Raw genomic sequence first — 27,854 nt, forward strand, 5'->3', positions numbered from 1 at the left:
CAAATCCAAAAATCATCTCCAAGACCAATGTCAAGGAGCTTATTGCTTATGATTTCTTCTAGGAATTTTAGGTCTCAGGTCTTACATTCAAATCTTTAATCCATTTTGAGTTAATGTCTGTGTATGGTGTAAGACAGTGGTCAAGTTCATTCATCTGTATGTAGCTGTACAGGTTTCCCAGCACCATTTATTTATTTTTGAATTTTTGAATTTTATTTTATTTATTTTTTTTATACAGCAGGTTCTTATTAGTTATCGATTTTATACACATCAGTATATACATGTCAATCCCAATCGCCCAATTCATCACACCACCACTCCCACCGCCCCCCCCCCCCCGCTGCTTTCCCCCCTTAGTGTCTATACATTTGTTCTCTACATCTGTGTCTCAATTTCTGCCCTGCAAACCGGTTCATCTGTACCATTTTTCTAGGTTCCACATATATGCGTTAATATACGATATTTGTTTTTCTCTTTCTGACTTACTTCACTCTGTATGACAGTCTCTAGATCCATCCACGTCTCAGCAAATGGCCCAATTTCGTTCCTTTTTATGGCTGAGTAATATTCCATTGTATATATGTACCACATCTTCTTTATCCATTTGTCTGTCGATGGGCATTTAGGTTGCTTCCATGACCTGGCTATTGTAAATAGTGCTGCAATGAACATTGGGGTGGATGTGTCTTTTTGAATTATGGTTTTCTCAGGGTATATGCCCAGTAGTGGGATTGCTGGATCATATGGTAATTCTATTTTTAGTTTTTTAGGAACCTCCATACTGTTCTCCATAGTGGCTGTATCAATTTACTTTCCCACCAATAGTGCAAAAGGGTTCCCTTTTCTCCACACCCTCTCCAGCATTTGTTGTTTGTAGATTTTCTGATGATGCCATTCTAACTGGGGTGAGGTGATACCTCATTGTAGTTTTGATTTGCATTTCTCTAATAATTAGTGATGTTGAGCAGCTTTTCATGTGCTTCTTGGCCATCTGTATGTCTTCTTTGGAGAAATGTCTATTCAGATCTTCTGCCCACTTTTGGATTGGGTTGTTTGTTTTTTTAATATTGAGCTGCATGAGCTGTTTATATATTTTGGAGATTAATCCTTTGTCCGTTGATTCGTTTGCAAATATTTTCTCCCATTCTGAGGGTTGTCTTTTCGTCTTGTTTATGGTTTCCTTTGCTGTGCAAAAGCTTTGAAGTTTCATTAGGTCCCATTTGTTTATTTTTGTTTTTATTTCCATTACTCTAGGTTGTGGATCAAAAAAGATCTTGCTGTGATGTATGTCAAAGAGTATTCTTCCTATGTTTTCCTCTAAGAGTTTTGTAGTGTCCGGTCTTACATTTAGGTCTCTAATCCATTTTGAGTTCATTTTTGTGTATGGTGTTAGGGAGTGTTCTAATTTCATTCTTTTACATGTAGCTGTCCAGTTTTCCCAGCACCACTTATTGAAGAGACTGTCTTTTCTCCATTGTATATCTTTGCCTCCTTTGTCATAGATTAGTTGACCATAGGTGTGTGGGTTTATCTCTGGGCTTTCTATCTTGTTCCATTGATCTATATTTCTGTTTTTGTGCCAGTACCATATTGTCTTGATTACTGTAGCTTTGTGGTATAGTCTGAAGCCAGGGAGTCTGATTCCTCCAGCTCTGTTTTTTTCCCTCAAGACTGCTTTGGCTATTTGGGGTCTTTTGTGTCTCCATACAAATTTTAAGATTTTTTTGTTCTAGTTCTATAAAAAATGCCATTAGTAATTTGATAGGGATTCCAGCACCATTTATTGAAGAAAGTGTCCTTTCTCCATTGTCTTGTAAGATGTTATGGAAAAACCTAAACAAATTTTTGGCCAACTCTATATATTCTTGGCTCCTTTGCCATAAATTATTTGACCATATATGTATGGGTTTATTTCTGGGCTCTCTATTCTGTTCCATTGATATGTGTGTCTGTTTTTATTCCAATACTGTGCTATTTTGAATACTATGGCTTTGTAATATAGTCTGAAGGGCCACTTCATTGTGCTGGACTGTTTCAGGCATCATAAGATGTCCAGCTTTCTGGCCCACTAAATGCCAGGGCAACCCCTCCCCCCCAATCATTATGACAACAAAAAACACCTCCTCATGCTTACAAATGCTCCCCAAGGAAGTGATATTATCTTATTTTAAGAACTGAGTTTTACCTGGGGCTATTTGCCATGCTCTTTTGTCTGACACCGACCGGTCAAAATGTCAGTACTTTCATGAAGCACATTGGGATTCTGTGGAGGCTCCCCATGAGGACCTCCACACTGCCCTGTTCTCTGACTTTGGCTTCAAATTCTCCAGCTGGCCTCTCGTGAACACCCCCCCTCCTGCCCCTGGGGGTGTGCCACACAGACTCCCCCTGCTGGGTTCCTGTATGCTGGCAGACGCCTCTTCGTTGGGATCCACTGAAGGTTTGAGCCAGCTATTTTCTGTGGCATCCTCTTGTTCCATGATGAGCAACAATCAGGCTGCCCCCTCTTCCCAATGGCCACAGCAAGCTGGTCCAGTCACCCTCCCACGTGGGCCCCCCAGCTACAGGCATACATGTCAAGTTCCCACCAAAGTTACTCTCACGTGCTGCAGCCTGGTACCCCCATATGTCTGCAACTTAGCAAACCTGCAGCCAGGGAACCTGCACTCATCCCCTTTCTGACGGGGAGCCCCACATCTCTAGGGGTGATTCTGCTTGGGTTTCCTCATTTGGTTTGGGAGGGGGAAGGGAAAATCCAAAGCACTTTCTGCTTCCATGTGTGACCTTCTCTCTCCAATTCCTTTATAGGGGCCATCATGGTGGCTGTTGGGAGTTGATAGGACCAAGCCCCGCAAGGGTGTATCTGGTACGTCTCTTAGCAGGTGGAAGGACTCGTTGTCTGCTGTTCTCAGTTTTAGGGTTTCTCCTAACTTCTGTCACCTTCCACCTCCCCTTACAAATGAATGAATAAGCACAGTTCTTTGGGGAACTGTAGGTAGGTCTCTGAGCCTGGAAGCAAGATTGTATACAGAGCAGATGAGAGAAAATGAGTCAGCTGGAACTCCAGAATATGTACAATAAGTGTTTATTATGTGCTAAGCTCCACTCTATGGGCTTCCCGTGCATTATCACATTTAAAACCTAATTTTACAGAGAAGGAAACTGAGGGGCAAAGAGGTCAGGTGACTTGCCCAAGGTCACCCAGCTGGGTGGAGGTTGAGGAGCTAAGCTGTGAACCGAGGTGGGGTGGGGAAAGCCAGGCTCTGAACTCCTGCTCTGATTACGGTGAACCTCTGGGTGGGTCCATCCTGCTGGCAGCTTGGACCACAAAACCCTGTGGAGGGGATCAGAGGGGTCTTCATTATGGGGGTGTTTGTTTTCCTAGCAAGCAATAGTCCCGGGCTACAGGAAGCAACGCTGCCACTTTACTAATGAGTTCATCCGTTATAAAACCAGTACCACTCAATCACCACCCCCGCTTCCCAGCACACGGGGTCCATAGCTTTGTCCTCAGTCTCTTGCTCGTGTCTGATTGTCAGATGTTGCCATCCAGATGCAAGAGTAGAACCTTGAATGTTGACAACGATGCTGGACTTTGGGACAGTGATGTTGGAGAGCTGCTTGTGTCTCAAGAGAAGGTCTGGTCCAGGGAGGATGTGGTGGGGACAGACCAGTTAATACCCCAGGACAAGAGCTTCAACAAGCGGGTGGTGACACATAGAAAGAGAGTGATTGAACTTTGAGAGTCCAGGAGGCCGTCAAACATTTTTGCTAGAATGACCTTTCTGATTGTGCCCTGAAAATCAACTGGGACATGAAGGATTTAGTATCGCGCTGTCATTTACGTTTTTGCTGCAGAAATCACTCTAAGAAGCCACCTCCAAACAAGCAACGTCTGATTCATTCTTTGTTCACTTTTAGAATGTATGTGGGATGCCATTACACCCTAAATGTCCTTATATATTATCTTCCTAATTATGAGTTCTATTTTTCATAACTGAGTTTCAGCCATGTTTTTTTCCTCTCTACTTTCTATTCCATTTCAATCCTTGCTTTAAGAGCCTGATAGGATGGGGAAGGAGAGAAAGACTGAGGCTAGGGAGAAGTCAAAGGGGGAATGGAAAGAGTTTAGGAGATGGCTTGGAAGAAGGACAAAGGAGCCGGAAGCTGTGACGTTGGGAATGGCAGCTGGTGAGGGCGTTACTGGGCTTGGTGGGTGTGGCACAGACACCATGGGTCTGGGGAGGCCTTGGCCATACCTTTATCCACACATATTCCCTGAGTGCCTACTGTATACCAGAAGTGCTGCTGGGGACACAGAGATGGAAAAGACCTTACAGCTCACAATCTATTAGGAGAAAGAGATACATGAACAGATAATTACTATATAAGGGGATTTTTAAAAACACTAATAGTGAATCTCTAGGAAATTGTGTTGTTATAGATTGAATTGTGTCCACCTCCCAAAAAGATATGTTTGAGTCTTAACTCCCATGACCTCAGAATGTGGCCTTCTTTGGAAATAGAATCATTGTAGATGTAATAGTTAAGATGAGGTCACACTGGAGGAGGGGTGCCCCTAGTCCACTAGGACTGCCGTCCTTATAAAAAGATGGCCAGGTGAAGACACATATACAGAGGGCAAGCCATGGGATAATGGAGGAAGAAGTCACGCAGCTGAAAGCCAAGGGACACCAAGGATTGGTGACAGCGCCAGATGCTGAGGGACCTAGGACAAGTTCTCCCCTAGAGCCGTCGGGAAAGCATGGCCCTTCCGACACCTGGATTTTGGACTTCCTGCCTCCAGAACTGTGAGACAATACATTTCTGTTATTTTAAGCCACCCAGTTTGTGATACCTTGTTGCCACAGCAGTACTAGAAAACTAACACCTATGCTGAGTAAAAAAATCCCCAAAGGTTACAATCTATATAACTCCATGTATTTAACATTCTTGAAATGGCAAAAATACAGAAATGAGAACAGATGGGTGGTTGCTAGGGGTTAAGGAGGGGGCGGGGGTGAGAGCAAAATGGGTGTGGCTGTACAGGGATCCGGACCGGGATGTTCTGCATCCTGACTGTGTCCCTCTCGAGACCCTGGCTGTGATCTTGTAGTACAGTTGTGCAAGGTGTCAGCACTGGAGGAATCTGGGTAGAGGGTATGCAGGGTCTCTCTGTATTATCTCTAACAATTACATGTGAATCCATAATTATCTAAAAATTTAGAGTTTAATATTTTAAAAAGCGTAGCTACCGTTGATTAAATAATTACTATGTGAAAGCACGTGGCACGTCTTATCTAATTCTCACTAAGATCTGAGGAAGAGATATTATCATCCCTATTTTATGAGGAAATGGAGGTTCAGAGAGGTTAAGGAGGACGTGGCTAGGAAGGGGTACCGGTCAGGATTTGAACCCAAGCCTGAATAACTCAAAAGGCCAGGGGCTGAGAAGCACATGCTGCACTAAGTGGGGAGAGAAGGTCCAGAAGAAACCGAAATGTCCAGGAGGCAGCTGGGGATTTAAGACTAAATCTTAGGACTGAAGAAGAGACAAAAGAGATTCTCCTTCTGAAAGTGGTGGCATAAGGTGAGTACCTTCTTCAGGAAACGCATATAAAACTGGACAAAGTTATCAAAACGACCATCGCAGGGCCCTGGAAAATGATCAGAGGCAGACAGCTTGAGAAGTGCTTACTCATGAAAGCACAGCTCCTTCATGGGGTAGGAAGGCAAGTTCAAGGCATTTTTTTTTCTTTTTTTTTAAATTGAAGTTTAGTTGCTGTACAATATTATATTAGTTACAGGTGTACAATATAGTGATTCACAATTTTTAAAGATTATACTCTATTTATAGTTATTGTAAAATATTGGCTATATTCCCCATGTTGTACAATATATCCTTGTAGCTTATTTTATACATAATAGTTTGTACCTCTTAATCCCATACCCCTGTATTGCCCCTCCCTGCTTCCCTCTCCCCATTGGTAACCACTAGTTTGTTCTCTGTATCTGTGAGTCTGCTTCTTTTTTGTTATATTCACTAAGTTATTTTTTAGATTCCACATGTAAGTGATATCATACACTATTTGTCTTTCTCTGTCTGACTTATTTCCCTTAGCATAATACCCTCTAAATACACCCATGTTGCTGCAAATGGTGATATTTCATTCTTTTTTTGTGTGACTGAGTAGTATTCCATTGTATATATATACACCACATCTTCTTTATCCATTTATGTGTTGATGGACACTCAGGTTACTTCCATGTTTTGGCTATTGTAAATAGTGCTGCTATGAACATAGGGGTACATATATCTTTTCCAATTAGTGTTTTTGGTTTTTTTGGATAAATATCCAGGAGTGGAATTTCTGGGTCATATGGTAGTTCTATTTTAGTTTTCTGAGGAACCTCCCTACTGTTTTCCACAGTGACTGCACCAAATTACATTCCCAACAACAGTGAAGGAGGGCAGGGTTCCCTTTTCTCCATGTTTGAGGCATTCTTGAGTGGGGCATTCCACCCCCTCCCCAGCTCAGGTGGCAAAACCTGCAGTTTTCTCAGCCAGAGGTGGTGTCTGGACCAGGCAGGTAGCAGAGCAGCTATAAACCTAACACAGTGATAGTGAAGTGAGAGAGCCAGGAAGACTGAATAACAAACTCCACAATCCCTGGCTGACTGCCTAACTGCACATGCGAGTGGGGGACCCCAGAGAACCCAGAGAAAATTCAAAGCCTGAAGAGACTTGTGAAATTCTGCACTTATGAATGCATTCCCAATCCCCACACAGCTTGGGCTGCAGAGGGTAGTGAAGTGTCGGAACAGAACCTCTACTGACCACTGAAGATATGCAGCTGCAAGGGAGACCCCTAGGGAGCTAGGCTCTAAAAACAAAAACCAAACACTTTGAGTAAACACATCAGCAGCTATGTATCCCAAGAGATACAGATTTTGCAGTTTGAGTTAATTACCTAAAAAAAAAACAAAAACAAAACACCAAAACCCTCAGAAGAACAAAACAGAAGCCAGAAATGTTACAGTGATACCACATATTGTTCACAATGTTCAGTTTCAATAAAAAAATTATTAGACCTGCAAAGAAACAGGACGGTGTGACCTATGCTCAGGAGGAAAGTGATCACTTCTGAGTGGGAATGTGGGATTTAGCAGAACAAGACTCCAGAGCATTCATGATTATATATTCAAATAATTAAAGGAAAATGTGTTAATAATGAGTCAACAATAGAGAATATTGACAGATAAATGCAAACTGTGGGAAAAAAAAAGAACTTCTAGAATTTAAAAGTGTAATGTCTGAACAAAAAACTGACTAGGTGGGTTCAATGGGCAGAAGAAAGAATGAGTGTCTTTAAAGAAAGATGAATAGAAATTAACCATCCAGAAAACAGGGAAAAAAGGGAAGAAAAATGAACAGAGCCTCTGAGATCTAGGACAATATCAAGTGTAACAACATAGAAGTAATTGCAGTCCCAGAAGGAAAGGAAAAAAAAAAATGAGGCAGAAAAAATTTTTTGAAAAATAAATTGCTGATAACACCTCAAAGTTGGTGAAAAGGATTAACTTACATATCCAAGAATTTCCATGAACTCCAGGTTAAATAAACAACGCAGGAGAAGGTGGAAGGAGGTGGGAGCTGTCTTCACAGAGGGGCTGGCTGAAGTCCTGGACTCTCCTCGGGGAGCATGTAGGGAAAGCAGCCAATGGGCCAGGGCAACTCTAGTGAACGGCTGTAATTAGAGGGACTGGAGGAGGGACAGTTAAGGGCGAGTGGCCAGCCTAGACAGTGTACATACACGTCAGGGAGGTGAGGGGGAGAGAACCTCATGGAGGTCAGTGGTGTCGCGTGCACAGAGCAGCGTAGAATTAAGGACAAGGGACCCAAAGGCCACCGGGTATGGTCCTTACATCTCCAGGGCACATTCTGCCAACACCCTCATCCTCTGCTGCTGGGAGGGCAGCCTGGCGCAGACTTGCAATATGGCAAAATGGCAAAATATTTAAAAATGCTAACTTTGACCCACTCACTCTACTTCTAGGAATTTATCCTATAGAAATTAATAAGTGAGGCACACAGATTTCTGCATATTCATTGCAATAATAATGACAGCGGACTTTTGTTAAGTGATTACCAGGTGCTGAGTGCTCTGCGTGTATTTACCTCAATGAGGCAAATGCTATTTTTATACCCATTTCATAGATGAGGATACTGAGGCGTAAAGAGATTAACTTAACAAAGGCACATAATACAAGGGAAAGCTCAGGTCTTTCTGACACAGAGCCCCTACTCTCAAATGTGAAAGCAGCATAAACACTGAAAAATACCAGCTTGGTATAAATGATGGTATATCCAACAACCGAAGTATCACTCTATCGTAAATCTCTTTCCCATGAGAAGGTCAGCTCCATGAGTGTGGGGTGTTCGTCTGACTTGTTCCTCAATGCCTGAAACAGTGCCTGGAACATAGCAGATGTTCAATAAATGAGCTTATTTCATATTTGTTCATAAGGTAAATTCATAAAATAAGTGAAGGAATAAGCCTATGTAATAGAACATTAAAGGTCATTAAAAATCATTTTTCAAAGAGTAGTTAATGACATGAGGGAAATATTTATGATAAACGACTGTGATAATATTTTAAGTAAAAAGGAAATATGTCACACGAAATATATAGTATGTTCCCGATTTTGCTTAATTATTTCTTATACATAGAAAAAACAGCTTAAGGAAACACACCAAAATGTTAATGGGGTTACATCTGAGTGGTAGAACATCAACTGACTTATATTCGCTCAGTTTTTCTCAACTTTTTTCTCTATTTTTAACATTTTCTGTAATGAACATACGGCACTTCCAGAGTTAGAAAAAAAAAAAATGCTATGAGCAGGGTCAGCAGAATGAAGGCCACGGAAACCACACGGCAGATGGAAGGTTGAGGAGAAATCCACTGCAGGGGCATGGAGCCGTGGTCCCATCAGTCCTGCTGCGAAAAGGAGAGAAATCAGACAGAAGCAGGAAGGGCAGCCGGGTCAGCTGAGGCTTCTTCTAGGTGATGAGGATCCCGAACCTGTCTGAAGGCAAGGTGGGGAAGAAGCCCAAGGAGCCAAGTTTGAAAACCCTGGAGGAAAGTAGAAGTGGTTTCAGTTTAAATGCCTCTGTATTTAGCCAGACCCGCTGCAGAGCAGCAGAACTGCTCCCAGCTGAGCAGCACTTTCCTTCAACCAGTAAATGGTTAAGGAGGCCCCACCAAGTGCCTGGGGCAGGATACAGTGATACAGGGATGCAGGAGTGAGCGTGGCACCCGGAAGACAGTGTCTGAGAATTGTAAACTTTTGTTTCCAATGACAAGCATCTAACTCTTGTGGGATTTGTGCTCAGAGAAGAGAAGGATGAGGAGATATGGCTGGGGTAGGGATCAGATCTGAGGGCCAGGGAGATGTTCTGAGGTGGATGCTGTTATGGGAGAGGAAGAACTCTTCCTCTACCCTCTTAGGTTAAGTGAGTGGGTACATGCGAATTAAACTGACAAGAGACATATTAACAGGAGAAAAGGTTTATTCATATGCATATGGGAGGTAACAAAAGAAGTAGTAGCTCAATAAATGGTTAAAGTTAGAGGCTTATATACCTAATTTAGTAGCGTAAAGGGATGGGGGAGAAAAGGCTTCTATGGAAGAACATATTGCTTTCTTTAGGAAAGACAAACATATTTCAGGAGAACAAATAGGAGATAAGAAAGGTTGTGATATTTGTCTATGCAGGTTTGAATTGGCTTTCCATCTTCTTCAGGGCCATAAAACTCCCTCAGAGGGAGGATTTATGGCCGTTTTACTCTTGGTCTCTCTCCTGGAAGTAAACTGTCCCAAGAGGAAATTCATGGCAGCCTCATTTCCCCAAAGTTGCTGCTTTTAGTCAGATAAGGGAAGCTCCAAGGCTTCTTTCCGCATCTGTTGACCCTCAAATGTTTTCAGCTTATAATAATCTTCCTACCAACTCTGGGATTCTGAGTGGTTACCCAAAGTATCTAAGCTGAGATCTGCAAGTTAAGTAGGAGGAAGCCAGGCAGAGATGTCCCCAAGCAGAGGTCACGGGTCCCCCAAGGACTGGCTGAGGCACTGATCCACTGTCTGGGAAGTGATGTGAACTTGAGGCTGCATCCCCGTCCTAAAACCCTCTGGATTTTCCTGCAAAAAAAAAAAAAAAAAAAGGCGATGAAAATAAAGGTTGGGAGCCAGAATGTCTAAGTTAGACCTGACTGCCCATCAGCTATATGGTCTAGAACAGGTCATTTAATGACTCAGAGCCCCAGTTTCTCATCTGCAAATTGGGGGTAATAGATGAAACTCAAAGCATTGTTGTGAGGTCATGTGAGCCCAGGTCTAAGAAGGTGGCCAGTGGGCACTCGGTGAGAGTTAAGTGGACTCCGAAGTCTTTAGCGTTAGTTCATGCCGTGGGGTCAAGGGCCCAAGGGGAGCAGAAATGAGGAGGAGTGGGTGAGCAACGGAGAGCGCCCCGGCGCCGTTCGGGCGCCTTGGGGGAACAAGAGTCCCGCTCCACGAGGCATTTCGAGCGCGACCACTGCGCAGTATTTCGTTGGGCGGCGCCCTCTGCTGGTGAGTTTCTGAACTGCATGCACCTGTCAGCCACCCGGAGAACTGGCCGCCGTTCATTCCTCCTTCAGTCCCCCAGCTTGGGAGACACACCGACAGTAACAAGCAGCCGGGGCGCTAACTCTGGGGTTTCTTCTTGTTGGAAGGTTATTCAACTTCAAGTCATTTTACCCAAACCCTTTATTAAAAAAAAATAATTTAACAAACATATATACTGCTTACCACATGCCAGGCACTGTTTTATGTACTACAAATGTCACCTAGTTTGTTATTTTAAGTACTTCTGTGAGTAGAGTCGGTTAGTGCACCCGCTTTACGGATAGGGAAACTGATGCATGGGGTCACACACTGACATGCTGTGTGAGTGGCCCACTGGGGGCCAAACCCAGGCAGCCTGGCTTTAGAGTCTCTGCTCTTAACCATTACTCTACACCACCCACTCTTTTATATATATATATAAAACGTATATATATATAAAATACATATATATATATAAATATATATATATATAAACAGCTTTATCGAGATATAATTCACAACCATACAACTTATCCACTTAAAGTGTACGATTCAGTGGTTTTTATATGTCTTCACAGATATGTACAACCATCACCACGATACATTTTGGAACCTTTTCATCACCCCCAAAAGAAACCCACTACCCACCAGCAGTCAATCCCCATACCCCTCACCCATTCCCAGGAAACCACGGATCTATATACTTTCTGTCTCTATTGATTTGCCTATTATGGACATTTCATATGAATGGAAGCATATGTGGTCTTTTGTGACTGGCTTCTTTCCCTTGTAATTTTTTTCAAGGTTCATTCATGTTGTATGTATCAGGACTTCATTTCTTTTATGTCTGAATACTATCCCATTGTGTGGATATATACCACCTCATGTTTATCCATGCATTGGTGGACATTTGGGTTGTTTACACTTTTTTGGTAATTATGAATGTTGATGAGAAATTAATTAATAGTCAATTGAAGAAAGAAATGGAGAATTTTACTCCAGCCAACTTGAGGATTATAACTTTGGAGGCAGTCTCTCAGAAAGCTCTGAGGACTGTTCCACCCGTTAGAGGTCAAAGCCAGTCTTGATTTCGAGACAAAGGGTTATACATCAAAGTAACACACTGACAGTTTACATGGTCCAGATCTGCACGTACAAGGCCAGTAGTGGGTCATCGTGACCCTTTACAGGACTGGGAGAAGAATGTTATCTCCTAAGGAGTTACCTTGCTGGCACCAGGAGAAAACTGCTCTTTTCAGTTGAGCAGGCATTCCTGTGTCTTCCAAGGGGATCTGGTTAATGTATAATGTAGATGCACGGTGCACACCAAAGAGGGGTAGTGGCCCAAACGGGCAGAGAGAATTTTATGGGTAAAAAGTTTCTTGTCATGCCTTAAAAATAATTTTATTCCATCAGAATAATGCTGCTATGAATGTTGATGCATAGGTTTTGTGTGGATGAATTATGTTTTCATCTCTCATCATCACCCAGGAGTGCAATTACTGGGTCACAGGGTAGCTCTGTTTAACCTTCCAGAACAGCTTCCAGACTGTTCTCATTATTTTTTTTAAAAAATGTACATGTGCTTTTTTTTAGGTAATGCCCAAGGAGGGAAGGGACTCTCCCCAGGTCACACACAAGGTAAAGAAAAGGCCAGAACCTGACCCCAAGTCTCTGACTCCTGGCCAGTGCCCCTCCCACTACACCACACTGTCCCTTGGGCCGGTGGCCTCACCCATTGGGTCAGCTGAGCTGCCAGCACTGCCACATTCCACCCCTTCCTCTGCCTGCTTCCCTTCACCTTCTACACCAAACAGCAGAACTTCCTTCCACACCAAGGTCCAGACGACGCTTAAACCCTTCCCAAGGGCTTCTGTTTTACAGCAGGAATCAAACCTTGAGAGGAAAAAATAGTCCCTTTAATGGTTGAAGCTCATGGTTGATGCAAAAAGAGTCCGGTTCCAGGCTCTGATCCTCAGAAACAGGTTTTTCAACCACAAAGATGCCTGGTGGGAAGGTATTGAGAGTCCTGGTGGATGCGGGATGTTTCATTGTGTGGGGTGTCCCTGCCCACCCTGCCCCCAAATACCAGTCACATTCTGTGTGGGGTGTCCCTGCCCACCCTGCCCCCAAATACCAGTCACATTCGTACTCATCACAAGGACCAAAAGCTGCCCCAGAACTTTCCTAAGTGTCCCATTAGGCGGCGCCGTCCCTGGGAACCCAGCTCTGAACGCCCACTCCCCCCCCCTTCCCCAGATTCCTTGCTATCTTCTGCACCTACTACCACCCCCACCAGCCTGGGGAGAAACTTCATTCTTAATCCACGTGGACTCTATCGAATCTATGTTCTAGGTCCTGAGATCTTTCCTTGCCCCCTTGAAGCTGGCTTCTGACACTGGCTTAGGAAGCAGAGGCTCCTTTTTCTCTGCTGTGCGCCAACCTCTCCATCCCTCACCTGGAGCAATGGGTCCAGGAGAGCCCGGCAGAATGGGGGAGGGCAAAAGGTAAAAGGCGATGTTGGAAACTGGGACACAAAACAGCCAGTGGTTAGTATTTTCAGACTATTCTTTCACCACAGCACCTAAAGGAGACCGACACCAGCAAGAACAAAGGCAGCCAGTATTGAGACAGGGGTTCTCAGGTAACGCCAAGCGGCCCACTTAGCTGAGGAGGCAACTCTGAAGGGAAGGCACCCTATGCATCGCGCCTGAGGGGCTCAGCATATGTGGGAAGGAGGAAGGGAGAAGGCGGAGGGTAGGAGAGGAAGGTCACGGGGCCCAGAGGGAAGAGGAGAGGGGCGTAGAGAAACAAATGTGGATGCTGGCGGTGTCGCTGCCATAACTGCTGTCCTCTGTCCTTTCTTCTGCAGGCCACCGTGACCTCCAAACTTCTTGGATGGCTCACCCATCTGTAAAATTGTAATTTTAAAAAGTTAAGCATCAGGGCTTCCCCGGTGGTGCAGTGGTTAAGAATCCGCCTGCCAATGCAGGGGACACAGGTGCAAGCCCTGGTCCGGGAAGATCCCACATGCTGCGGAGCAACTAAGCCCGTGTGCCACAACTACTGAGCCTGCACTCTAGAGCCCGTGCTCTGCAACAAGAGAAGCCACCGCAATGAGAAGCCCACGCACCGCAACGAAGAGTAGCCCCCGCTCGCCACAACTAGAGAAAGCCTGTGCGTGGCAAAGAAGACCCAGTGCAGCCAAAAATAAATAAATAAAATAAATAAATAAAAGAATGATGCATCTTATGATAGAGGTCAGGTCATCAAACGAAACTTGTCATCACTCCCACTTTGCCTGTTTCCCCATATATAAATTCAGAACACCGCATCATGGCTGCGGTACTTCCTTCTGACTCTGATGTGGCTGAATAGCTTGAAGTTGAGCATTATTTGCCAATTAGACATTTTTCATAAGTAGAATATTCCAAATCACTACTGCACCACAGTTTATGACAAAATCTATTTAAAGAAGTTATGTGACCAAAAAATCTCATAAAAAATATTACAATATTTCCAAAGCTGTAATGAAATTAATGATGTTAAAATGTTTCCCAACTTTTTTTGAGGCTATTAGTTTAAATAAGGGGTTTCTGAGTGAAGGGGTAATAAGGATAATAGATAATCTTTTGATGTGTCATGGTAAAGCCTTTTGGGTGCATTTCCCAGAAACTGAGAGTAAATGGCTTTGATGACTGAGTAATAAATCCTTTTGTACACCCAGTGTTTTCTAGTTCCTTGCCATCACATGGAAGAAAGACTTAATTCAAATTATCATTAATAATAGATTTTGCTGATGGATCACTATGTGATATGGGGTATACGACACAGAAGGATTTAAAGAATTGGGTGACATTTTAATTACTAAATTCTTTCCTTTGCTTTTTAATTCCTAAAAATTAATTTATCACAAACTATAATATAATATATACTTTTGATCAAGTGTGTACTAGTTATAATTTGTAATAACTCAATCTAGAAAACATTTTTAACACATGGCACCTTAAAGACAGAAAATAAAATACATTGTAAAATTCTAATTTGTATAAAATGTTTACAGAGATGTTTGGGAGATTGATCAATAAAATATTTTCAAGCACAGAAATGCATGACATTAGGATAAGAGTATGTGGGATGGAAATGCAAGTTCAAGGAGAAAAAAACTGTTTAACCCTACAACATACTCACCACCAAAAATTTATTTTCCATCTGTCACCGTACAGTTGATCCCCTCCATCCATTTCACCCTTCCCCCCGCCCCTCCCCCTCTCATAACCACTAGTCTGTATTTATATGTTTGGTTTTGTTTGGTTTGTTCCTTTCTTTTGTTTTGTTTATTAGCTTTTTATATTCCACATATGAGTGAAATCATAAGGTATTTGTCTTTCTCCGTCTGACTTATTTCACTTAGCATAATACCGTCAAGGTCTGTCCATGTTGTCACAAACGGCATGATTTTATCTCTTTTTATGGCTGAGTAGAATTCCATTATATATATATACACATGTATACCAATGACATCTTCTTTATCCATTCACCTGTTGATGAGCACTTAGATTGTTTCCATATCTTGGCTTTTGTAAGTAATGCTGCAATGAACATGGGGGTATCTTCTTGGATTAGTGTTTTCGTATTCTTTGGATAAATACCGAGAGGTAGGATAGCTGGATCACGTGGTAGTTCTGGTCTTAATTTTTTGAGGACCCTCCATACTGTCTTTCCCTGGTGGCTGCACCAATTTACATTCCCACCAACAGTGCATGAGAGTTCCCTTTTCTCCCCATCCTCACTAACACTTGGTGTTTGTTGTCTTTCTGATAATAGCCATTCTGACAGGTGTGAGGTGATACCTCATTGCAGTTTAATCGGTTGTTTATTTTTTTTATCGTTGAGTTGTATGAGTTCTTTATGTATTTTGGATATTAATCCCTTTTCGGCTATATCATGGGGAGAACATTTTTCAATGCTAAAGAAGAACCTGTGTACATGACTTTCAAATGGATGGTGTTAGATATCAAGCTATCAAGCTAGTCTTAAGTTGTTGACAATAACCTAATAACTGCGATTTAAATTTTTTTTCAAGTGAAATATTTATAAGGCTCAAATCTCGCTTGTAAGTTAGCGCATCATTGCCCACCCGCTCGCACAAGCCCTGAGAGCGCAGGTTGGTGCGTGCGGGATTTGGTTCCTATCGGCCTCCGTGGCGTCCCTCGTCAACTTCCGCCTCTGACGGGCCGCCGACGCGGTGCACTTCCGGCAGCGGCGGCTCGAGCGGCCAAAGCAAGATGGTGAGTGACTAAGGGTTTCGGCTGGTAGTGGCGGTGCGACGGGGTCGAGGCGACCCGAGGCGCGAGAACCAGGCGGCTGCCGGAGGCACTCGGTCCACCCGCCGGCCCGGTCTTCTGGGGCGGGCCTTATCCCGGGGCCCCGGGGCCGGGGCTCGGCACGGAGGGTCCCCCAGGCGGGCCACGGGGGCGGCGGAGCGGGTCAGGTAGCCCGGCCTCACTCCTCCGCCGGCCAGGGCTCTGCCAACCGGCGCGGGGTGTTTCGGCGGGAGCCTCCTCGAGTAACTGGGACGAGTGCTTTCGGAGCCGCGCAAGTGGAGGGATGTGCGGCTTGAGCGGAGGGAGGGATTCGCTCCAGCTGATGAGGGAGAGCGAGTCGTGGGAGACCGCCCGGAGTTGGAGGCATTTGACGGAGGCCTTAAGATGCTTTTCTAACAGGTGGACCTCGGAGGGAAAGGTCCCGTGGTGCGTTAGTAATAATAAAAGCAGCTAGCATTTATTCATTAGTTCGCGGATTGATGCTGCACTTTGGCGGAGGGAGGGCCCAGGCTCTGCTCTAGGCGCTGGGGATACAGGGGGTGAGCATGACTGACCCAGTCTCTGCCTCTTGGAGCTTACGTTCTCAAGAAGGCAGACAAAAAATAGAGGAAGGACTATGTGATATGACGTCGGGGCGGGTGGCCGTCGCTTAGGACTGTTCTGTAGAAGGGGATAGGATGGGGAGGGGTGGCTATTTTACATAGGATGTCAGCGAGCCCCGATGAGGAGGTGAGATTTGAGCAGAGATCTAAATAAAATGAGAGAGTAGCTTATGCAGATACGTGTGGGAAACTGGTCCAGGCAGAAGGAACAGCAAGTGCAAAGGGCCTGAGATGGGAATGTGTTTGGCCTGTATCGTGAACAGCAGGAAGCCCCGACCACAGTCTTACAGGTCTTAGAAGGACTTTGGGGTAGCAGTATTCTAGGTATGATAAACACGTGGCAGGTACTTTTCCAGCATTGGGTCATTATTCTTCTCAACAGTCCCTTGAGGTAATTATTATTATCCTCAGCTTACCAAGGAGGAAACTGAGACAGGGTAAGCGGCTGTGCTAGAACACAAACCCTGTCGGTCTTTGCTATGAGGTACTGGCTATCCAGGCAGTAGAGGAACACAGGTATTGGTGTCCCGTGGACCTGAGTGTGATTCCTGGCTACCTCTCTGACAGCTTTGTGACAACAGGCAAGTCACTTAGCCTCTCTCAGCCTTCATTTCCTTGTCTGTAAACTAGGGGTAATGATGGTGCCCACCTCATAGCGTCTGTAAGAATAAAGGAGATGATACCCTGAGAATGTTTAGCGCACTGCTTGGCATATAGTGTAACGCGTATACTTGTTATTATTTGAGACTGAGAAACATCATGTAAACGCCCCAGACATGAAGAAGTTCGGGACCGACTCAGGAAAACGTCCTCCAGTGGGGCCAGACTTGCGGGATAATGGGAAAGGTAGATGAACCTGGGAAAATTAGTTGCAGCCAGTTTGGCAAGGGCCAGTTATGCCAAGCTAAAGAGTTTGGACATTACACTCTAAATGTTAGGGAGCAGTTGAAGGTTTTTGAGGAGATTTAAAGGATAGGCTCTTTGTTGTAGGCGGTAATAATTGGATTGGTGAGGGAAGAAACTAGACCTGGAAATCTCAGTTGGGAGACTAGAGCCCCAATAAGATACGATGGCCTGGACAAAAACAGAGACAGGGTGTGGACAGAAGAGAGAGTGAAGAACTGAACCAGAGTGGATGTGTTTCAGAGCCCAGACTTTATAACCAGACTGACAAAGTCCTGACCCTGACATTTCTCATTCGCCGATGATATTGTACTGAGTAGGTACTATGAGTCATGCAAATTTGAAGTGTTTTACGTGCATTACTTCATTTTCAGCAACAAATAGGAGCTAATACCATCCCCACTTTCCAGTTAAGGACACCAAGGCTCAGCGAGGTGACTTGACTTACCTGAGGTCACACAGCCTATTAGGAATGAAGTCGGAATTCAAACCTGGATACATTTATTTCCTTAGCCCATGTTCTTAGGCTTGTTGCAGTTCCTTATCTAGAAAGTAGTAGTAATGAACCCTACCTTGAAGGATTGTCCGGGATTAACGCGCTAGTGAAGGAGAACGTCTAGTGCAGACTTAGGCGCATCGTAAACCCACCTCAGACATCAACTGCCCCAGCCAACAGCACACTTCCTCAGGGGTGTAATTGATTGTGAAAGGCCTGCAATTTGGACTGCTTATTGCAGTAAAACTAATTCTATTTCCCAAAATTTCTCAGAGCCCTTAATTACCTTCTTCAGAATAAAGTGCAAAGTTTTAAGAATCCTGCATGTTGGGAAATAGATTTGACTTTAACTCTTTCAGGTAACGATGAGAGGGTTGTTTTGTCCTGATAATGAAGCTGGTGCTGTATTAATTTAGAGGAAGTGATTTAAGGGGACAGAGGGCCCCTCTAATCAAGTAAATTCACTATTGCTTATTTCAAATGCCGTCATTTCTGAGACACTGCTCTGTGTGAAACATTGTCCTGTAACTGAAGGGTCTGTTTTAAAGTCAGAAATCCCACTGAACTTATTAATACACTTAAGTTCTTGATAGCTTAAGGTGATTCAACTTTTTAGATTGGGAAGAAGGACCTGCCCGAGCGCCCCAGTCTTTAGGGATGGGAGATATTTAAGCTGCCATTGAAAGGAAAGTCTCCTGGATCTTGGTGTGATCCTAGTAAGGAGTGATTGTTGAGTAGGTTAAATGATTTAGCTTTCATGGCCCAATTTCATGAAATATACTCTTGGTGGCCTCAGCCAGGTAGTTTTATATTAGAGAGTGTCAAGCTCTATACCTTCCCCTCAAGAAGGGGTGGTCTTAGGATCTTAGTCTCATAATGACACATTAGTTATATCCGTTTCTTAATAGAGTTGTCCTTGATTTAAGATGCAGTCTGTGGCAAGGTGCACCATTGATCTACTAACAGCTTTTCAGGAAAAAGAAATTCTGCCACATTAAATGTACATGTTGACTGCAAGGTATATCTTGAGTTCAGAAATGTTAAAATGAGGGGAAGTGTTGGTGTCTTAGAATCGCAGGAGAATAAGAAGGGTTTTTTGAAGTGATCATATTCTGAATTTATACCTCTGTCTTAATTTTTTTTCTTTTTTTCAGGGTCAGAGTCAGAGTGGTGGTCATGGTCCTGGAGGTGGAAAGAAGGATGACAAGGTAAATAAATAAGAAGCCAGACATGTCTGTCATGTGAGTAAATTGAGGAAAATGTCAGATCTCAGCTGAGAAGTTCTTTGGGGATTCATGAATTTTAAAATGCAAAATAAATGATCTCTATTCATTTAACCAGCCTAGCCTACAGATACAATACCCTTTTTGTGTTTTACAAAAGATTATTGACCATCACATAGGTATTTATGAATTAATGATTTTTAAAGGTGTAAAATTAATAATGTTATAGAAGTGTTAAAATAAATTGCCTGTGATTTTAGTGTTTAATGTCCTTAGGTGTGAAGAATTGTGTCAAATCATTTCACCTCAGACTTCTGGCATATAATTCTGAATTCTGACCTCTGTTCCTTATTGAATGATCTATCAATGTGCATTGTAATAAAGAAAGATCAGTTACATTCACTTATTAACATTGCAGGAATGTAAAAAGAGATTTTGGGGGTTTTTTAGGACAGTTTTTAATAACATCCTAAAAGATGAGGAAAATTATATTACCTGAAAATAGATGATGGTCCCGCATAAGTAAGTGTTTTAATATGATTTCTGTGTGATTTTTTTTCCTTGCTATTCTGAAAACTCAAGGACAAGAAAAAGAAATATGAGCCTCCGGTACCAACTAGAGTGGGGAAGAAGAAGAAGAAAACAAAGGGACCAGACGCTGCCAGCAAACTGCCCCTGGGTAATGACACGGTTCCGACTCCTGGGGGGCTGTCTCTGTGTGTGTAGCTCAGAGGTCTGAATGTGGAGACAGGAGATAGGGCGTGGTTGAAGCTCTAGGTCTGTGACTTTGTGGGGCATTCTCTAGGTTGGAATAAAAGCTATATTTTGGTTTTAACAGTATACACAGGATATCCAAATAAGGATATCTTATTTTTCTGTAAGATGTTACAGAAAAACCCGAATGAACTTTTTGGCCAACCCAATACATAAAATCCCTCTCCCCTTTGCATTTAGGCACCTGCTTACTTAGGGTCACCAAACTTTGAATTTTTCAGTGTCTGTCCAACTAAAATAAGTTTAAGTGTTAACTTCTTTTTGTTCTTAAGGATGAACCGAATTAATTGCAAACTTCAAGCTCCAAGTATAATAAAACTTTCTTTTTTAATTACAGTGACACCTCACACTCAGTGCCGGTTAAAATTATTGAAGTTAGAGAGAATTAAAGACTATCTTCTCATGGAGGAAGAATTCATTAGAAATCAGGAACAAATGAAGCCTTTAGAAGAAAAGCAAGAGGTAAATTGAGAAATTACTGTAACTTGCTTTTTTACAAATTGAGTTCTACTTAGAACTTAAAACTGTTAATGAATAAATGAAATTCATTTTCTGGCTTTAATGAATCATTATTTAGCTGCCTTTTAAAAAAATTTTTTTTTATTTTAAATTTATTGATTGGTGGCTGCGTTGGGTCTTCCTCATTGGGTCTTCGTTGCTGCGCGTGGGCTTTCTCTAGTTGCGGCGAGCAGGGGCTACTCTTTGTTGCGGTGGGCAGGCTTCTCATGGCGGTGGCTTTTCTTGTTGCGGAGCTCGGGCTCCAGGCACACGGGCATCAGCAGTTGTGGCACGCGAGCTCAGTAGTTGTGGCTCTCGGGCTCTAGAGTGCAGGCTCGGTAGTTGTGGCGCACGGGCTTAGTTGCTCCACAGCATGTGGCATCTTCCCAGACCAGGGCTCGAACCCGTGTTCCCCGCATTGGTAGGCGGATTCTTAACCACTGCGCTACCGGGGAAATCCTTAGCTGCCTTTGAAAAGTACCAACTGCTTTGTGAATCTAGTGAACTGTCAGCATCGTCTACTTTTTAGGTCTAATCTGCTTTTCCTTCTTGGCCTACTCTTATGTAGGAGGAAAGATCAAAGGTGGATGATCTGAGGGGGACCCCAATGTCGGTAGGAACCTTGGAAGAGATCATTGATGACAATCATGCCATCGTGTCTACGTCTGTGGGCTCAGAACACTACGTCAGCATTCTTTCATTTGTAGACAAGGATCTGCTGGAACCGGGCTGCTCGGTCCTGCTCAACCACAAGGTAAGTTGATAGCCTAAGAAAGCCCGTTGGAGTGCTTTCTTCTTCCTTGCAGATCCGTCCGCCGGTCCCGTGGAAGTAGATCACCAGAGCACTCCAAGGGGTAGAGAAAATTCTGTGATTGCCATTTCATTGTAAGTGGATTGTGTGAACCTCACATTCCTGTGTTAAAGCTTAATGTTCCCTGTTAGGTGCATGCTGTGATAGGGGTGCTGATGGATGACACGGATCCCTTGGTCACAGTGATGAAGGTGGAAAAGGCCCCCCAGGAGACATATGCTGATATTGGGGGGTTAGACAACCAAATCCAGGAAATTAAGGTATGTCGAGGAACCAGCTCTGGGTTTTTAGTATTTATTTACTTACTTTAAAATATTTATTTATTTACTTATTTACTTGGCTGCTCCAGGTCTTAGTTGTGGCATGCATGTGGGATCTAGTTCCCTGACCAGGGATTGAACCTGGGCCCCCTGCGTTGGGAGCTTGGAGTCTTAACCACTGGACCACCAGGGAAGTCCTGAGCTCTGGGTTTTTAGACCTTTAGTTTCTTACTGCTGTCTCATTTAGGGTGCTTGGAGTTGTTTTGCATGTTTTATTTTTCTTTATTGATCAGACCAGTAACTGACTCAGACCTTGCTAGTGGTGGTGTTTTGTGTTGTTAATACTGAGTTAGGTAATAGAAGTCAGTATAAATTGTATGATAGTTCTTGCAGCAGCAGTAGCTTAATACTTTTTACATGTAATGTTTAATAGTTATCTGTGTGAACATGTTTCCAATCGTATTGACTTCAGCTGTGGCTATCCAGAAACCTCCAGTGATGTCTGGGGGTAGGGTGAGTGGCATACACTTGCACAGTGCTGGGGTCTAGAACGTTACCCCCAGCTCCTGCCATGGTCCTGGGGTCAGGGGCGCGTGGTGGGCCAGCCCTCTGCAGGTTCTTTCATCTGCATGGAGGTCATTCAGAGTGATCACAGATCTCCACTGGTGACTCTCAGACAGCTGGGAAATAGCCATCATATCCCTAGGTGGTCACAACAGAAAATCTTGCCAGCTCCTGCCTGCAGTTTCATTGAAAAGGGTGAATTTTAGCTTTAAGTTTCTTTTGCTCAGGAAGCGCTTAAATGTTACTCAAGGTTGACTTTTACTGGGAAATGAAAGGAAAATTGGGTGCTATTAGGAAGAGGGGAAGGGTGCTGGGAGCTCAGGACAGAGGTCCTCTTCAATATGTCCTTGCTGCTGGTGGAAGTCAAACATTGTCTCTAACAAGAATAATTGAAATTTTAGCTTATTTTTGTTGAAAGTGAGATGTACCCATGATGTCAGTGAATGAATCTGATAAATTTCAGTAAGAAAGCCTTTTATTTTTACCAAGTGTCTGTTTTCTTTAGGAATCTGTGGAGCTCCCACTCACTCATCCTGAATATTATGAAGAGATGGGTATAAAGCCCCCTAAGGGGGTCATTCTGTATGGTCCACCTGGCACAGGTATGTGTGCTCTGTGTTGGTCACTTTCCAGGCACTGAGCTCATCTCTTGAGCAGCAGCATTAGCTGGTTATAATGACTTAGCTGTTGAGTGAGGATGCCACAGTTCCTTAGTTTGAAAATGTGCTCTAAGCAGCATGATGGACATTTCTGAATAAGCAGCTCCTCTGGAAACATACCTATTGCACGAAAGTATATATTTCTGTATAATAGATGTACTAAGAAACTGAACTGTCTTAGGCTTGTAATTGTAGACTTAACAGAGTTAATGTGTTAAAAACAATAGTAGGGATTACAACAGAAGATAAACACCAGTAGGCACCCCCCCAAAAAATGCCTGCTCAATGTGAATGCATTTCCAGTTCCCCAGCACACCTGCTGTATACTCAAATGTGCTAGATTTATATGTTGTAAAACATAATGCTTTTAAATATTTTAAAGAGTAATGTCTGTTGAAAATATTTTGTAAGAAAAAATGAAAATAAACAGGGTGCTCAACTTTGGCTGTACGTTGGAATCACCTTGGGAGCTTTAAAAAATACTGATGCCTGCTCCCATCCCTGAAGATTCTGATCTGTTCATCTGGAGTGTGGCCAAGCAGCACCCTGGTGGACGACCACTGTTTTAAAAGCTATCCTGTGCTGTTCAGATTAGGTTCCCCCTCCTGGTCCATGGGTACTGAATGAGTTTAACATTGGACGAATAAATGGATAAAGATAAAAATGCATATACGTATCGGGTTCATTATGCAGTAAGTTGACCTGAGTAAGTTGTATAGTCATTGCTATGTAAATTCCAAAGGAAGAGAGGTTATTTGATTGCGTGAACTGAAGCCATGTTGCCAAGAGGGTCTGTACTGAGGATTGCCCACGCTGGAGGGACAGGGAGCCAGCTGTACCCTGAGGCAGGGAGCTACTGCAGCCTGTCATTTTACAGCCCAGGGAAGTGAGTTTCAGAGAGGCCAGCGACTAGCCCAAGGCCCCATTAGCTCTGGGAATTGAACTGGTACCAGGGCTGGAGCTGGAACACAGGCCTTCTGACCCACAGCCGTGAGCCTTCTTTGGGGCACAGGTGCTGACAAGGGCTAGAGTGAAGTACCGGGTGTCAGCCCTGTTGGGAGGAAGAGGAGACTGGTTCAGGGATCCCTCTGGCCACTGAACATCCTAGCAGCTGAACTTGGCTGCTTCTGGACGGTAAGATCCCGTCCACTTAGAAGGTCCTCTTGGTCTTCTGTCAGCCATCCTTAAATGATGCCCTCAGGGAGCAGTCCGGCCTTCTATTAAGCACTTGAGCCTGCCACTCTGACTGCCCGACTGAGGGAACACCATCGCCCCGTCTTGTTGCGAAGCTTAACTCCCTGTCCTCCTCCCCACTTGCACGAAATCTTTCGTGTCACTCACTCACTCGCCTGCCGGCCTCCTCCCCTTCCCCTTACAGGCCTAAGGGTGGTCCTCTGCCAGCTCTGCCTCTAACTGCCCCTGTGTCCTGAGGTGACTGCCCAGCGCTCACCATCAAAGGGGCCATGGTCTTGAGCTCCAAAGTTCTCAAGTTGGTACTCTTTGCTTACTCTTGTTCTTGATCTAGGAGGAATATCAGGGAACAGAGCAGGGTTAGAAATGTCAGGTCTTCCCTGAGATCAGTGGGGAACGTCCCATAAGGGCACACCACAAAGAGAAAAGTCTCTTGAGCTTTGAGCAGCTCTCAGCTGTGGGCTTCATCAGGATCTGGTCTTGGCTCAGCTGACTGAGCCTTGGGGCAAGCCCACAGCAACGTCTTCAGGTAGCCCCAGGGCACTGCAGGCCCTGCTCAGGGACACTATGTGTCCTTCAGTCAAACCTAGGGCTCCCAGGCCTTTACTTCATCACTGATAGTTTTGTAGGAGTTGAGTTTGGTTCTCTAACCCTGGTTGCATAGGTCAGGTTAATATTATATGCAACTTTGAATAACTTGCAGTAAAAAGTATTTTCTGACATTATCATGATGAACTTAGGAAGATGGTTAAAAATAATCAAAATATGTTTTTTAGGTTTTTTTGAATTTCCTCTTGTCTGCTTTGGAGAACAGAATGCTTTTCATAGAGGGATCCACCCATTCTTGATGTCTTTTTAAGGTGATAATAAGGGTTTTAAAGTTAAAACAGCACTTGAGATTTTTTTCCCCTTTTTCTCTTTCAATCTAAAATAGGTAAAACCTTACTAGCCAAAGCAGTAGCAAACCAAACCTCGGCCACTTTCTTGAGAGTGGTTGGCTCTGAACTTATTCAGAAGTACCTAGGTGATGGGCCCAAACTTGTTCGGGAACTGTTTCGAGTTGCTGAAGAACATGCACCGTCCATCGTGTTTATTGATGAAATTGATGCTATTGGGACGAAAAGGTAGACTTTCTCTTACCTCTTTTGTGTTATCTAGAGGTAAAAACCATATGGCTCTTCTCTGAGAATGACCGATCGTTGGGCACTCCCTACATGGCCTGCATGCTGGTTTGCCACAGTCCCTACTGGGTTGCTTCCATGGATGCTTTAGGCTCTGCTCTCCCACGTGCCAGGTAACAACTACCCGGCAGTTGATTGGTCAGTCAGTAGCCATGCCTTGAGCACCTGCTCTGAGCACGGCACCATCCTGACTCTGGAGACACAGCCATGAGGATGAGTCTCTGCCCTTGAGGAGCTCAATCGTGGAGACTGAATAAATCACATAATTTCAGGCATGAAAACCGCTACGAAGAAAATATTGTGGTGTTCATCTTGGGCTTTGGGAGGGTGTGACATATAGGCTGAGACAGACCTGTGTTTTGTAATCCCCTTTAACAGGAGATCAGTTGGGTCTTCACTTCTCCCTCACTTCTTTTCCAAAGGTATGACTCAAATTCCGGTGGTGAGAGAGAAATTCAGCGAACAATGTTGGAACTGTTGAACCAGTTGGATGGGTTTGATTCAAGGGGAGACGTGAAAGTCATCATGGCCACAAACCGGATAGAGACTTTGGACCCAGCACTTATCAGACCAGGTCACGTTTGCTTTGGTTTCATTGTGGAGAATGAACGTCCTTATGTGGATTTGTATTTCTTAGGAGCACTTTGGGGAGAATATAAATGATACGTGTATGGCAAATACTGTCTTGAAACTTAGAATAATTCACCAAAACTGTGTTCCCTTGAGATAATCGTGATGTAGTCTGTGTAGCTTGGCTCCTTCAGCCTCGAGATGCCCTTTTTTTTTTTTTTTTTTAAAGAAATAATTCATGATAGCTCAGGTCCATTTTTTACATTCAGGTAGTACCAGAAGAAGCAGTAGCTAATTTTACTGTCTTTTGTAATGTTTTTAACATGATTGATCTGTCCTTTTCCACTAACTGTGCCATTTAGGAATCGCTCCTTTCGTTTGTTTCTCAAAGTACCAGAGCAGAGAGGATTTTGTAAATGAGATGAATTCAAACGTTGATATTTACAAACTACAGACCTGAGTGTTCACTTTTTAAGATCTGGACCTCCTTCCATAGGACACTATGTGACTGAGACCACTCATGTGAGGAGACTAAGGCCTCTCCCGGGGCGCCCAGGGGTGTGACTGAAAACCTTTTATACCCACAGGCCGCATCGACAGGAAGATCGAGTTCCCCTTGCCCGATGAAAAGACGAAGAAGCGCATCTTTCAGATCCACACGAGCAGGATGACACTGGCCGACGACGTAACCCTGGACGACCTGATCATGGCTAAGGATGACCTCTCTGGTGCCGACATCAAGGTGGGGACCTGCGCTGGATTGTACCTCTTTATTTTATCGTATGTGTGTATGAGTTTGGACGTTTCTTCCCAGATGACCAGAGTTTAAAGCAAGGTCTGGCAGCACTGAATACGGCCACAGCCTGCTTTCTGGGGGAGGACCTGGGTTGATGCCACGGTTAGGTAGGGGCGGCACACACAGGCTGTTTCACGCTGGTGCCTGCGCTGAACTGCGTATCCCTGGCATCTGTAGAACTAGGTTAGTGTCTCAGTTGGGGAGTAAATCTCTCTTTTTAAAATTTAAATTACCTTAAAATTCTGTACCAACTTCTTATTTAGAAAAATTTCAAGCCTTCAGAAAAGTTGCAACAAAAACGCCCACATGCTCATCACCCCCATTTACTAAATGTTACCCTTTTACCTGTTTCTTCTCTCTGTATGCAGAGCACACTCTTTTCTGAACCATCTGAAATAAATATCCTAAAGGCCATAACCAGATAGAATCTTCAAAGACAGGATTGTGTTTGTATCATATCATGTTGCTTGGGTTCTTGTTTTACTTTTGGCAAGTAATTATTGAGAAAATAAATATATTAGAATAAATACTGTACTGAAACTTGTAAATATTTAACCAGAAAATACAAGTTCTCTTCTGACTATAGGTAAATGAAATGGATGTACACTCTATTTGGGCTCTAAATTTCTAGAATATTTTTATCTATTTCTTAGGAAGATCACTCCCTTTAATGAAAGCAAGGTTGTGAGAACTTACTGACCTGCCAGGCCACACGGCGGGTTAGAACCTGAGCCAGTCCTCTTCCTTAGTGAAATATTCCCAGTTTAAGCCACCTCAGGTCCTTTGAGAAAATAATTAGCATGTTTAAAACATTTTAAAAATCTAATCATTCCCAAATGGTTTGAGAACTTCGTGTTTAGGTTGGGTGCCTACACCAGATTTCAAAATAGCACTCTCTGAATCGTTAGAATAAAAAGTATTTCACTTTCTGAACACACTGTTTCTTCTTACAGGCAATCTGTACGGAAGCTGGTCTGATGGCCTTGAGAGAACGTAGGATGAAAGTAACAAATGAAGACTTCAAAAAGTCTAAAGAAAATGTTCTTTATAAAAAACAAGAAGGCACCCCTGAGGGGCTCTATCTCTAGTGGACCACAGTTGCCTTCCAGGAAAAGTTTGGCAGTGTGTCGACCCCCTCAGAGGTGTGAGGTTGGGGAAGTTGCCCAGGAGTCCACGTTCCGGTTGATCTTCCCTAGCACAGCACCCCGAGTACCTTCTGAGCACGATGTGTAGGAGGCCCATCCAGCCCTCTTCGTATGTGGGTCGCGTGCAGTGCTCTCTTCCCAATAAAGCGTGCTCTTTCTCAAACACTGAATCCTGTTTCTGGGCCCTCCACACTGGCCGCTCAGCAG

General features: G+C 43.8%; 1 protein-coding gene and 1 non-coding gene across 2 annotated transcripts; one reads left to right on the forward strand and one right to left on the reverse strand.

Moving 5' to 3' along the window:
- The first annotated feature begins 15,887 nt into the window (after window positions 1-15,887).
- On the forward strand, window positions 15,888-27,810 carry PSMC1 (proteasome 26S subunit, ATPase 1). The gene is made up of 11 exons (XM_036841452.1): window positions 15,888-15,938; window positions 19,130-19,183; window positions 19,781-19,877; window positions 20,310-20,434; window positions 21,039-21,224; window positions 21,413-21,541; window positions 22,611-22,707; window positions 24,890-25,079; window positions 25,559-25,710; window positions 26,294-26,448; window positions 27,456-27,810. The coding sequence occupies exons 1-11, from the start codon at window positions 15,936-15,938 to the stop codon at window positions 27,588-27,590; spliced, it is 1,323 nt and encodes a 440-aa protein (XP_036697347.1). The 5' UTR covers window positions 15,888-15,935; the 3' UTR covers window positions 27,591-27,810.
- TRNAW-CCA lies at window positions 21,662-21,734 on the reverse strand. The gene has a single exon. It is a non-coding gene; the product is annotated as a tRNA-Trp (tRNA).
- Window positions 27,811-27,854: the final 44 nt, after the last annotated feature.

This window comes from Balaenoptera musculus, chromosome 2 (genome assembly GCF_009873245.2).
Source record: "Balaenoptera musculus isolate JJ_BM4_2016_0621 chromosome 2, mBalMus1.pri.v3, whole genome shotgun sequence".
NCBI classification, from domain to species: domain Eukaryota; kingdom Metazoa; phylum Chordata; class Mammalia; order Artiodactyla; family Balaenopteridae; genus Balaenoptera; species Balaenoptera musculus.